Below are 14795 nucleotides of genomic sequence, written 5' to 3' on the forward strand. Positions count from 1 at the left end.
CTTAGCATATTGTTCCAACTCTCTAGCTGGAAGGTACTTTTCACCTTTTCTTGTATTATATTCAAAATGTATCAATTTAACTGTTATTTTTTATGCTTCACTGGAATTAGAGTTATTGTCATCTTTCTCCTCACATGTCTCTTATGCCTTTTAGTCATTTGCTACAAGACAAATAACTGAATGACTTTTCACCTCCAGAATTGCATGACAAAGATCAGCCGTGTTCCCAAAACACTGATTGGTGTAGTTGGTGCTGGGAGGTCATTTTATGTTCTGGGGGCATTGAATACACTCATTATCTGAACATCTGTATTCTGCTGATGTAAAAAGGAAGCTTCACATGAACATTTTTTGGCAAACTTACAGTTCTCAGTTCTATTCATAACATAGGAAAAATGCTCAATACTATACATGAAAACTCTGTAAGCATCATGTATAACTAAAACTCCCAATTCTTATAAATGTAAGACCAATAATGCCATTTACACATTAAAACTGGGTTCTGAAAACAGCTGTCAGTACTGTTCAGGTGAACAGTCCCACAGATGTTTTCTTTTGGATTTTTGAACCTGTCCTAGAACTGTAGGTATAAGAGACAGACCAGGATAGGTAAGATATTTCATAGTAATTTCTGTATAATGTAGCCATGATATCTGAGAGTTTTTATTCAGAACACGATAGGACTAATATATTGTACATAAATATATACTATTCCTAATACATATCAAGATTGGATATTAATTAATGAAAGAATGTAAAAGGCTGTTGCCAATCTATGAATAAGACTAAACTTGTCTTCTAAGATGACATAAGGGGTCCACATTTATCAATGTAAGTCTTTGATCACCCACATCCTCCTGCTAATCAAGGAGAATTTAATCCACAAGCATAGGAAGATCAAAACATTGCAGGCATTACATACACAAGGAATACTGCAAACCCTTAAAGTATCTGAAGCACCTAATTCTTGTTCATTGGGTACTTAAACATGAAAACATTTGGTACTTAAACATGAAACTTTTGAGAATCTGTAAATAAATGTGAAATAGGTTCCTTTATCTGGATCTCAGACAGCTTCTTATTAAGTATTGTCTGTGATTGTTCAGTTTCTCTCTTCTCTGAAATAAAAAATACAATATGCTGTCATTTTGCTTAATGTTGGCAGATGACTGCCTGTAATAGAGCTATGTCATTTCACACAGAAGAAATTATTTTTCTTCTTATTTCCCGGCTATCTATGCTGCTGAATTGGTTTGAAGAAACCGTCAAGTTAGCATAACTGTCCACCAGGAAACTGCCGTAGTATAATCAGTTTCTTTGGATGACTTAGAATAGGAATAATTCAGTAGTATTATAATAATTCCTCAGGGACAAGAATAACTTCACAGGAAAAACATAAGCCATGTGTAAATTACAATAGTGACAAAGTTTTCTAATGAGCTCTGGGATACTGACTGCCCCTCCAACACCACGGTGACTTCTGCTCGAGCCAGGAGCTCTCCTCAGTTGTACACACTCTCATCATCATTTCCTCATTCAGAACAAGACGTTTTCCTTATGGTCAAACCACATGGCTGCAGAGCCTCAAACCTCAAGCATGGTGTGGTCATGCACATCTGGGATGGGCTTATTTACTTGCATTCAGTGGAGAGAGAGAGTCTCTTTTCTCAAGATAAAGACTTACTGTGGTTCGTGAGATGACTCCATGTGGAAATGGGTGTCACAATAACCATTTTTGATATGTTTTCTGAGATCATTGTCCTCAGCTTGAAGGTTTGAAAGGCAAAGTGATTTATAAATTTGCCTGTCTGTGAGCCTGCCTACAGTGGTCACTAATTTGTGTCACTGTCAAATATATCTTCATGGTACAGTAAGAAACTCGGGAAAGTCACTGTCTCAAAATATAAAATGACAGCAAAGGACACAGTGATGTTACCTGATACATCCTGTAGTTATTCTGCACAAATCTAGTAAAGCCATCCTATACAATTCAACCTATCTTTGTTGAATGTTTGTCTATTTTTGTTTTATATTCTGTTTAATATTTCTGTTCTTTTTTTATTTCCTGCTTACAATAAATCTTTTATAATCAGTAGTATACATTAAGACTACTTCCCCTAACTACTAGACCTGAGACTAAAATGTACTAAGTGAATCTTAGTTTTTCAGTAAGTAGTATTTATGCAGATTGATTCTGTATTGATTATACACTGCCATATATTAACACTGTCAGAGAGTATAACACTAATGTTGTGGATACATTCAAAGTTTTATCAGTAATACCAATTTTGGAAAAGTAAGGATTTAAAAACAAACAAACAAAAAACATGATTCAAATGCAAAGAGAAAAATAATCTGATATTAAAGCTTAATTTAATAAAATGAGAGTGAAGGGCAATTTTGTTCGACATATTCTCTTAGGGCAGGGATGCATGTGCATGGCAATGTCTTACTCTGGCTATTGTATGCCATAGATTAGCAAAGTATAATGCCAGAAGGACTATTTAGTGTGACCTCATATATCACAAACTATTAAACATCACTGAGTTAGATAGTATAGAACATCAGTTGTCCATCTCATCAGATATTCTGTTTGTCAAAGACCGATAGCTCTTACTTCTCTTATATCTACAAGATTGATTTACCGGATATGTAAGGAATAGGTGGACCAAAGGAGCTTTTAATTTTTGTATTTTCCTGGCTTGAAATAACAGTGCTTGGTAATTAAATAAGAAAACATGGAACTGAGTAATTCTTTTTCCAGCAAAATTGCTCATTCACTAAAGAATAAGTTTTGGAGAACACGTTTTCTCATGAAACAGGAATAAAAAAATTTATTTAGTGAAACCTGAATTTTTCAGGGAAGACTTACAAAGTGACCTGACACCTGTGTGTGATGGTGAGCCGGGGCAGAGGATGTTACTGTGCTTTTCCTTTTGTTCAGGAGCCCATCAGCTCAGATTCTTGACTGTATTGTGGTGTCTGGGGTTCAAATCCTATCCATGAAAAGACTTGAGGACAGACCTCTCATTTCCCATGGGTGCACTCTGTCTCCTGTCCTGTTGTGTATTGTAGGACAGGTCTGCTTGGTTTGTGTAACTGATATGCAGCAGATGGGGAAGCATCAATGTTTGCAGTACTGGAATAGTCTTGGTTCTGACTGTGTCTGTCTTCAGGAAGAGCAGCTGCCTAGAGGAGTGCCTACCTCATTTCTCCAGCAAAGAAAGGAGCAACTGCTTACTTGCTAGACTACAAGAGGCATTTCAGTCACATCAGTTTTCTCAGATTTTAAGATTATTCCAGCTGCTTTGAAATGCATTTATAAAACTATATGCATTTTTAGAAATTAGTGATATCAAAATGATTAATTAAAATGATCTTAAATGCTTTGAAAAATGTTAATAATTTCAAAATTTAAAAGTTAATGTCACCAAAAAGACTTATAAAATCTGATCATTGAATATCCTAGAGTGAGATATCTTGCCCATTATCAGCTCCAACTCAGCCAGAACAGCAATTTAAGCATATGACAATTCTGTTAAAGCGCTCAAGGAAACTACCTTCATATCTTAGCTATTTTATAAGTAATATACAAGTCCCTCTGCAAAGCTAGTCCTTCATTTCCAAGTCTACTTTGCTTAAGTGTCCAACCCCAAAAAGAAATGCTTCAGTTCCAACTGTTTTCTGTACCTTGAAATTACTATTTTAAGTACTTCCAAGCAGTTATTTACTGTCATCTGATAATGTATTATTAAGGAATGTATTTATTATTGTAAGTCCCTTTTTCATATATTCCGATGAAATCAAATGTCTGTTTTATTTTTTTCCTGTGATACTCATTAACTTTTATATTTCTGTCAAACCTGTACCCTTTCTGGGATATGCTCTTAAAGTTGAGCAGCCATGATCTCGTTACCCCTACACAGATGTTGTAAAAGGCATCTCTAACTGCCAGTTTTCCAACCACTTCTGCTTTTTCTGTACCTATTTAAATTTGAGGGAGCACAAGGGAATGCTGTTTTCCTGGAGAGAATGGCATTTTGATTTATAAATAAATAGTTGGGGGGGGTTATTACAACATTTGGTACTAGTGATAATTGGTTTTTATTTTAGTAATATTATTTCCACATTTTGTTCAGTCTTTACATTAAACTCCTGGTTTAATCTGAACAGAACTGGATTCCCACTGAGCTGCAGACATTTGTGCCCCAATGTTTTTCATTTACAAGTCAATGTCACTCTCATTTTTTCCCTGAATATACATTCTTGCATAGCTGTCAAAATTGAACCTAAGTTGTCACTTTATTCTCAAATGCCCTAGGAACTGCTGGCTGTGGCATCCAATTCTGGGGAAACATTTCTTCCCCCCCCCCTTTAATTTATTAAATTTCTTAAGTATTTCCCTTGTGTTTCTTCTTGAGTTAACATCAGATGGAAATAATTAGTAACCTTCCTTATGTCTTTTAAATTTTCCTTTTTTAACCTTATTGCTCGGTGAATATGTCTAGACTCCTCACATGGATCTATTTTCTATTCCGTGACAAATACATTGTGTCTGTTTATTTTTTCTTTTCAAAATACTCTCACTTTCCTAATTTCCTTGCTAATATTTCTATCTGCTAGTGTTAGCTGGAAATTTTTTTCTTTCCTAAAGAGTGCTAACTACATAACTTTTTGAAACTTATTATGTAAACATAATTTTATTTTACTGTTTGGTTTTTTATTTCCTTTTTTTTAGAAAAATGCATCTAGTGTTCTGTCTTGAACTTTTGCAGACTGATTTATATTTTAAGCAATTCTGATAGACTTGAATTGCATCCATTTTGAACCAAAACAAAATCAGTTGAAGTTATTCTTTAATTACATTCACACATTTGTAGGTTTTTCTAATCCCCTTTTGCAAAATTTAAGATTAGCTGATCTGTGGCAAAACATCTCAATTAATATGATGTTTACTGTTCCTTGGTTGCATCAATATTTTTAGCCCAAAGACAGAAGTTAGAAATATCTCTAGGGAAAAATTTGAGAATTTGGATTTTATGTTGTGGCTTCATTAAAATGGACTTTAGGCTAGTATACTCTCCAACATGCATTTAGTGTGAGCATACCTATTTCTTTTTAGAGAAGTCTTATGGCTCATCTGCATTAACTAATAAAAAGCTCCTCTTTCAGTCGTCTTTGTTACTTTTCTTGTGTTTTGGGAAAGGCTGAAATGTTATTTAGATTTTTTTTCCTGCCTTTCCATCAGCTGGAAATAGGGCTCCTATTATTCTTTGTAGGCCACAAATGTTTAAGTTAATTCTTAAGCCTAGATTCTGTATGTCTAGTAACACCAGATATCTAGCAGACATGCAGTCTACTCACAAGGCTGGAAATCTAGTAGCCTATGATCAAATCTAGTAGGAAAAACCTCTTCACTTCTCGTGGAGGACTGGGAGGCCAGAGCGACTTCAAAGTGCTTGAATATAATAAACTGAGCATACTATCTGAAACCAAACACAACAAAGATAGCATTATCTGAGCTTTTCTTCACAATTATTGACACTTGAGTGCATTTTAATCTTAACCTGCAACAGCCTTTGTTATCTCAGTGTGGACCTGAAATTGCCAGCTGTGCCATCCTCTTTGGTAATTATATAACATGGATAAGCATCCACTGGGAGCTAGGACAAGAGCTCCAAAAATCTTTTTAATTGATCTGTGAATTAGACATAAACAGTGGTCTTTACACATGCATAACTAGAATAATTAACCATTTCTTCTGCCTAGAGCCTTTATATGTCCTTATGTGATCTCTTGCAGTCCCTTCTAGAGAACCTCAAAATAATGACTGTAGATTACTCCAAGGACATTAATGTATCATAGAAGTTATGATTATTTTGGCATCCTTATGGTACAGATTTACATACTGTCCATGAACAGTCTTTTCTGTGTGGTCTGTTGACTGAAATTTGTCAAAGTCAATATTGAGCATATAGAGAGGAGGAAAAAAAGAGAACAGCATTTTTTTCATGTAATCAAACTGATAATGTGTAACTAATGTGAGTTCAAAGTGGGCTTGTGGGTTTTTTTAGATTAAAAAAAATCTCCTTCCACTGAATGAATTTTTGCCCTCTTTTATTGTTCCAGGAGGAATACAGTGCCCAAATATCAGTGCCCTGCAGGAAATGCGCAGCTGTAACGAGCACTCTTGCACTGTGTATCACTGGCAAACCGGCCCGTGGGGACAGTGCATTGAGGACACGTCTGTCTCTGCTTTCAACTCCTCTGCCAGCTGGAACGGGGAGGCCACCTGTTCCGTGGGGATGCAGACAAGAAAGGTCATCTGCGTGAGAGTCAATGTGGGACAAGTGGGCCCAAAAAAGTAAAGATCTTTAAAAATATCTTCATGCTGTAATTATCTTCAGATTTTGCTGCTTTATATTTTTATCCCCAGTGACTACATGCAAAGACAAAAAGACCCTGTTCTTTCTCATGAGTGTTCTCACAGGTGAACACTTCGTCTTCTAAAAATACAAAACTGGTACAACAGGAGGACTAGATGATACCTTTCTCACTATTGATTTTTAGAGGGTATATTTGCAATGGTGATTCTGCTGACTAAATCCAGTTGGCTCCTTGCCATCGTCAGGTTGAGTCGAGGTAAAATTCATATGTGTGTGACATGCAGAGCAGCATCACTCCAAAGATCCTTGTGGTACTCTCAAGCAAGCACTGCAATATGTGGATTAGTGCAGTTCCATGCAAAAATAGTGGTTTAGATTTAAATCCAGTACAGCACATGTAAGTGCACCTTCTCAGAAGCAGACCAAGGAGATGTAGCATAGTGGAACCCTGACAGGGCATTAATTTGAAACGTTAGTTTAAACATTAGCTGGACAGCCTTTGTGATTTCTTTTCCCCATATATATAGTTTCTTAAGTGATCCCTTTGGCCCAATGATTTAATTTTACAGTTTAATGTATAACCAGGGTTAAATATGGATTAGCTGCTAGTAAAATGCATTTGATAATATCTCCGTATGGATTGGCAGTCTGTAAATATATCCCACTCAGGACAGATTCAAAACTGAAAGAACTGATATCAGAGGTCATTTAGAAAGTTCATGAGGCAGCTATTCTCGCACGAAATATTTGCATGGTGCCTGCCATTTGTTGCTTTATTCTGCAGTAGACCTTAAGCCTAATTTACTTTAAATGGAAATATGGGGAGTAATGCCAGCACATTCAGTAATCTAAATTGTTCTGTATCTGCATTAAGTTGCTGTTCTATTTAGTCATGATAACATTATATCTTTTTTTTGGTCCATTTATATTAAAAAAACCCCAAACCCTCTAATGATTTATAATTCTTTTGAAATCTATTGTTAATGTCTGTGCCTGTGATTTGACCTTAAATTTTTGGAGGAAGGCTGTTTTATTCTTTCATAAATTAATCATGTGAAATGAAAAAAGGTCTCAGTTGATGCTTCAAATTGTCACATTAAAATCACAGAATCATTTTTAAAGACCCAGACATTTAACATGAAAATGTAAATAGGAACCTTGTTTTAAACTCCCCTTAATAAAAAGGATTACTGTGGTACCATACAATCAATATTATTGGCCTTATCTGCCTCAGAAGTTACAGACTTCAGCATGTATCTTTTCTGTTTAATTTGACCTTGAGTAAGGACTGCAAAAAAATCAATATTTCGCTTTAAACCACATATAGTAAATACAAACAATATAAAGGATAGAAATGGTGTTCTAATTGAACTAATTGCCTTGCTTAAGTATCTGAAGAGGAATTGTAGTGTTCAGTGCTTCTGAAAGATGAAGTTCTCAGTGAAATGGTGAATGAGTATATTTCAAACTCTTTTGTATGCTTATAATTCCTCCCGTTCTTTAAGGAAAAAGCCAATGCAAGAAAAGCCATTAGTAAGCCAATGTTCAATACTTTTCAGAAGCATTTTTTATTTTCACCTTAGAGAAAATTTCTGCCAACATAGTTAACATATATGATTGGTAGCAGAGGTTTCTTTCAAAGTGTACCTGTTCACATATAGTACACCCATGCATATAAGAATCTGATTTTATGAATCACATAGAAACAAGGCACAATTTGAATTAGAAATGTAGAGAGAGCTTACAGAAAAGTGATGGAGATTTGTGTTGCTATAGCTATGTTATTTCATGGTCTTTAACATTGGTGGAAGGGGAGAGAAGAGAAAGGATGGAGATGTTGTTATAAGAGGGCACCAAGGAGTTGGTGCTTGTTCATGGTAATGGATCATACATTGAGAAGCTTATGTGAATTGACAGGAAAATGCAGAAACAACTGATGAAAAACATGAACTAGCAAGTGTTATTGCTGAAGAATATGTTCCTGAAAAGCTGCAACTCAGCTTTTGTCCTCCTAACACAGCACAGGCATAGTTCTCCACTGACTGTGGAGACCATATTTTCTTGATAGTTCACCATTAGACTTGCTTTACTTCCTTTGGACTGGCAATAAAGATGCCTTACACAAGTCAAGATTTCCCAGCTGTTGAACTCTAAATATTAAACTAGTGTCTCACCTCTCTGGTACCAGTTGCCCAGCAGCCACAAGAGGAAAAGCTAGTCACAGTGATGTTTTTCTGTAATGATGGAAAAGCTCTGAAATATGGAAGTGATGTTGTTCTTGCATCTTCACATATTCCTCTGACAGTCCGCAGTCTTTATGCTTTTAGAGCAATAGTAATTTTGAAATTATTTTAAAGATTTGCAGTATTTCTTTGAGAGTTATTGCATCATTCTGATCAAGTAGAGAGTTGTTTGTCCTTGATGAAAAGGGACAGAATCCTCACAGAAGGGGGAAAATGACCTGGGTAATGAGTCCCATATGTGGCAGTCCAATAATCCTTTTTATATGCTGATCAAGCCTCTTCCTAAAACAAGTGAGGATTTTTGTCTTTTCTGACAGTCTTTCTCAGTCTCATTGATCAGGCAGTTTCAAATCATTTTCTGGTTTCTCTCATAATCATTGTCAGTTTATATCTATTTGTTCCTGATTTAGCAGTGTTATTTTAAATAAGCCTCCTTCCGGATTTTATACTTCCGGTAAAGTCATGAGACCTAAAACTGTATTTTGTTAAGCAAAATGAGGTGGCTTTTCTTCATAATTATGTGGAAACTTGAAAATAACCCTGAAAAGAACAGAATCTGGCATGGTGGGTGAGGAACAATGATTATTTAAGTTAAATCCCAGGTATAGAATACACTGGGTTTGGCTTGTCTTGTCTTCACCAGAGGTGATAGTTTTGCTAATGGTTTTTCTGTCTGTGCTCCATCCTGGTGAATTCTAGGCAACTAGCACTGCCCTCATCTGCCTGCAGGCATTCAGTACCTCTCATGATTCACCCTTTCACTGCAGAATGATTGTTTATTTGATAATGCTTCTTTGTCGTTTTTTTTTAGATGCCCTGAAAGCCTTCGACCTGAAACTGTGAGACCTTGTCTGCTTCCCTGTAGGAAGGACTGTATTGTGACTCCATTCAGTGACTGGACAATGTGTCCTTCTTCATGTCAAGAAGGTAATTTTATCCATTGTGTGGAGTTAGACTAACAGTCACTTTTGGCAGATACACATCTCTTTGTGACAGAGGACATGTCTGGTACAGCAGCTGCAAGGAGGACATAAAGTTTTTGATGAAAATAATAGTTTTTCTATACATTTTCTATATGCATCTGCTTATAGATTTTTCCCCCATTTTACCTAATGTTACAAACTCTCTTTTGCGTCTTACACAGATAAAGAGATAACTAGTCATGGACTAAACACATATCTCTTAATGTAACACCAAAACAGATACTTGTACAATTGTAGCATTTTAATTGTCAGATTATAAAATTGACAGATTTGGGCTTTGGAAATCCTTAAGCTTAGGCTGTTTGCTCGTCAGAAAACTGAGGCTTTATATACCAGGAGAAAAGCAGGTAGATAAATAGATATGTAATTGTATATAATTTTGGCTGGCTGCTTCTACTCCAAGGAAAATTGAAGGAAAGTTAATAAAAATCAGAAGACTTTACAGTGATGGTAATGCTCTGATTTAAACATATAATCCAATACCATTTTATTACACTTGGCAAAGCTCTTAAAAACAGTGCAAGTCTCCCCTGAATTCTTATTACATTGAAATCATACATGAAGTTGAGACATGAAATCATACATGAAGTTGAAGAGTGATGACAGGCTTAATATTAGCCACATTTTTATGCCTTATTTCTTTTTTTAAGCTTAACAGGAGTTGTTTTTCTAATATGTACTATTACAGGTAGCCTCTGTAATACATCCTGTTCCACAGGGTGCTAATCCCTGTGTGGGACATGGTGATTACTCACAGCAACCAGATTATTAGAATGTAAGATACAGTTATATCAAACATACAGACTTGGATTGCCGTGGCCAATTCTATATGCTTTATAAAGGACACAAGCAAAAAGGCATTTTTGCAGTAATTCCTGTTACTGTTTAACAAATGAAAAAAAGGGCTAGGAAGACTTAAATCCATAACCTTTGAAAAAGAGCAGAGAATTTAAACCATTAAATCTGAAACTATGAAATAGTTATTAATCATTACATAGTGTGTTATTTTGCAGCAGTATTAATTATTCTTTCTGAAATATTTTTGTTAGAGCAGATCATCTTGGACAAAAATGTCATCCTTTCCTGTTCTCATTTCTGCGAGTTTTAAGAAAGTTCTCAATGCAATGAGCATATCTTCACAAATATTTACTACAAACTAGCATGCAGACTTCTATTAAACAGTATATTTGTGAACTACTACAGGCGTCATGTCCATTCAGTGGTTGAACTCCTTTTATACTACACAAACAATTTTTGTTTCATAGGGTTTACCCATTTGTGTCAGCAAGCTGGTCAGTAGCTTTGCTGGGCTGCGTGTCTGTCTTGTCCCTTGTGACACCTCTTGGCATCTCCTGGAGCTGTTTGACTCGGGAGTGAAGGGTTTCCTATGTGTTGAAAAGCAGCCAGGTGCTGGAGAGCCACCACCGGGATTCTCCTACTGCTTGCTCCTAATTACAATTCCTTGGCTGTGGTCCAGCACTCTTCTGTGTTCAGACAAGCTGCAGCTGCTGTAATAACCCACCCAAAGCTGATAGCAACCAAGTCAGCCAAATGTCCGCTCTACTGCTCACTGAAAAAAAAATAATCCAAGATTTTAACCTAACAGTATTTCTGTATTAGGCATTGCCGTGGAACTAATACAGATCTGTAGCTTTTCCCTTAATTTTCTGCCTGAAGAACTGATACCCGAAGATGACTGAAATCAAAATTCCTGTAGAGACTATTTATTGTTTATCATTAATAATGAATGACTATAATAATTAAAAGCTGTAAACTGCAAAGGAATTCTAGAGTGGAATTTCTGTCTCTGGTTTTACATGCAAATGATTAGGCAAGCTTATACCTTCAAACTGGAAAGTGTAGCAGCAAACTGAGCTGGTTTAATTTTTGTTCATTTGAACTGTGTATTCATTTCAGCTGTCTGTTCATTTGTTCAGTCATTTTTTCACTATTGCTGCTATTGCTTTATGTTTAGTTCTGCTTCCTGGCCTTTAGCTGAAACTATTTTTTCTATTAGTCTTAATTTTTCTGCTTATGGGCAAAATAGCATGTCGATATTATAGCAATCAGTTCAAATACCTGTTAAGTCCTGTTTTCCCTCTAATTACTGTCATCCCTATATAGTAGCAGGAGAAACAAGCTCTTGTACTCTTTGCAGGGGGTGTCACAGTAAGGAAGCAATCCCGTCACCGAGTCATCATCCAGCTCCCCGCCAACGGTGGTCGAGAGTGCCCAGACTCTTTGTTTGAGGAAAGGGAATGTGAAGCTTCTCCTGTCTGCCATAGCTACAGGTATGAGAGACAATCCACCAGAAATGGCTCAAACATGATTTTTCAACTTGTACTACCTCTAAGGCTTGCTGAATTCCACTTCTTAACAGGAGGTTCTTTTCTAACATGTACTATTTAGAAAAAAGGAATGCATATCTAAATCAAGGTTTCAGAACAGATATGTAGACTTGGTTGGGCCCATAGTGAATCACTGTTTCATTTTGTTCCAATTCCTTTGCAGGAACAGCGTAACAGCTAAGAATTACTTTTCAGCATAAATTTTTCCTAGAATCTGTTTTTACATTTATACGTGTAAAAAAAATCTATCTTTCCAAATTCCAAAGCACCAAACAGCAATCTTATCCGTTTAGGAAAGTGTAGGAGCGGCTGGATGGACAACGCCAGCCACCTGGATGATAAAAGAGGGAGAAAATACTAAAGCAAAAATATTGTGGTCCTGAGCTAGCCAGAGCTAATATTAGTGTGTGTGTGTGAAAAAAACCACAAGGTCAAGCTGGAAAGCCGCTTGAAGCGTGGTTGTTCTCTCTGGCTGGAAGCAGTCACATGAATGTGTGTGGTATGTGGGGAGATAAAGAAACATCTGCCTGGCTGGAGAGCTGGGACTCAGGGTCAGTAGAAAGTCTGTATATAGATGTGGAGTAATAAAGTTACAAGAGAGTTCTTCCTGGGCAAAAGTCTGTCCCACTTGAATTCATTCTCTGCAAAGGGTGCAGAGTGAGAGATTTTTTCCGCAGGAGAGCTGAGTTCTGATGCCACACTGTGCCACCCACTGTATCCTTCATCTTTCTATCCATCTAAGCCCTGAGATAGTTCAGAATTGAATGTATCCCCATATTCCCTGTGTCCTCTGTGTTGTTCTAATCTTCACCACAGAATGTTGAAGACTATTCCAGTAGGTGGGGATCTCCACCATCACTGATTAAGAAAATCTGTGAGTAGTTCTGTATAATCCATCTGAGTGGTGTGGGAAGGTCTAGTCATACAACAAGATCTAGCTGTTGATACAGACAAAGTTTAGAAAATTCTGATGCAGCTAGTTTTAGATTTTAGTCAAGATTTACTTGACAAAATAATAAAAAGATTTTTTTGTTTTGTTTTATGAAACTACTCTCTGTTGCAGAGGTACAAATAGAATTTAGGCTTATTTTAATGAAAAGAAATTGAGATTAAAGAAATGTGTTGCTTTCATCATCTGGGAAGAATTATCATTGCAAATTCATTCGGAGATCACACTCTATGCAACTAAAGGATATGAGAAGATTTAAAGGATTTAAAAGAGCATTGGGAAGCTACCAAAATCAGTACTCCAAACATCAGAGAAACAGAGCTCAAGAACTTTTTCTAGTCAAAATGAGAGTCAGAGTTTTATCTTTTAAAATGCTAGCTGCTTCTCATCTCTTCAGTATCTTCAGTATCTGAACTGCATGACAATGTGCTGAGCAGAAGAAAGAAGAGTTGTTAGAGAGTGGTAGATGAGGTCATTTATATTTCATGACATGAACTAATACCAAACACATGTTCTGTACATTTCTTTTAACATCTTTCTGACCTGCACACATGCTACAGCAGATGGACTCACACACACAGTTGGCTCGTGCCTTAGTTCGGTTGCTGTCCCATAGAGGCAAGTTGCAGTGAAACTTGTCATAGGTTTATGTGGTTTTCCCCACCTGGGAGCCGATGATGGATGGCTCCAGGGTGGTCTTCCTGGTGCAGACCAAGGAGGAGAGCCAGTTAGAAGTTTTAGTAACGCCTCTGTGGTAACGTATTTAAGAAAAAGCTTTTTGCGTAGAAAAAAATTCCAGCCAGGGAAGAGCTGACCGAAGCTACTTTACTGTAGCTGCCATTCTTTTTTGCTTCTTATTTCTTCTTCTGGAATAGCATTTGGCAAATGAAGCTTAGCAAGGGAATTTGCTTGTTGTGACAACTTTACCCTTGTAAATTTGAGAAAACAAAATAAAAATCTAAAACTTTGTTCATCCTACCTTATCTTTGTAGCTCCAAGACTTGTTTGTGCTCAAGCAAAGCAGAATTGCTCCATTTACTGTTGTGTTGCAAGGCATACCTAAGGGAGTGGGGGAAGAAAAGACCTGGGGAAAAGAAGGAAAAGATAAAGAAATTCACTTTTCATGTGACAGTACTTAGTGCCAAAAGACAATTCCAGTATTGCCTTAATGAGAAATCAATCCTGGAGTCTTATCTCTGGAATGTATTTGGGAAACTTCAACACACCTTTGCTTCATATAAGTGGAAAAAAGACAGGAAGTAAAAGAAAGTGAGAAAGAGGGGAGGTTTATTAGGACATGGTAGTGTTTAAAATTCATCCTTACTTAATGGGTCCAAGTTGTTTTTATGAACTGCTAGTGTCCCTTTGCTAAGTCCCCTTTTCAAATTTTAGCATGTCATCTTATTGACTTGTAAAATACTCTGAGCATGCTCAGATATAAATCCATAGCAAAGGAGTTCTTCTGTTAAATGGGTATTCAGTTCATATAATTTTATTGTTCTGTATAGTTTTCTTTTTTAAAATTTCTTTCTCATATCTCTTATAACTGTGTTAGTGCTTTGCGTTAATGTATTCACTGTGTATTAGTTAGGTAGTGTTAATGTACCTTCATGCTTTGAAATCCTTGAAAATATATATGGTTTACTTTCTCTTCCCTCCTTTGCCTCCACCTTTCTTCACTGTGTCCTAAGTGGCCTCATCCTAAAAGGAGAAAAAAAGTTAACAGAAATGGGGATAAGTTTATGGTATTGTTACTGGGTTTTGTGAGTTGTCTGTGTCCAGTTAGTAATAACAAGCAACAGCTTATGGTAGTTTCTAACACTTGTGCTGCCTCAAGTTTGATGGCTACAAATGTAGATGGATTGTTTGAAGCTGATTACTTCCCT

General features: G+C 36.5%; 1 protein-coding gene across 1 annotated transcript in view; it reads left to right on the plus strand.

Annotated features, from left to right (window-relative positions):
* The window catches only part of THSD7A (thrombospondin type 1 domain containing 7A), a 234630-nt gene that overhangs the window by 163125 nt on the left and 56710 nt on the right, over nucleotides 1-14795 (plus strand). The window contains exons 9-11 of the mRNA XM_064676429.1: nucleotides 6130-6364; nucleotides 9441-9556; nucleotides 11771-11903. Coding sequence (XP_064532499.1) covers nucleotides 6130-6364; nucleotides 9441-9556; nucleotides 11771-11903 — 484 coding nt within the window. The remainder of the gene's footprint in view (nucleotides 1-6129; nucleotides 6365-9440; nucleotides 9557-11770; nucleotides 11904-14795) is intronic.

The sequence above is a fragment of the Pseudopipra pipra genome, chromosome 1, assembly GCF_036250125.1.
Source record: "Pseudopipra pipra isolate bDixPip1 chromosome 1, bDixPip1.hap1, whole genome shotgun sequence".
NCBI classification, from domain to species: domain Eukaryota; kingdom Metazoa; phylum Chordata; class Aves; order Passeriformes; family Pipridae; genus Pseudopipra; species Pseudopipra pipra.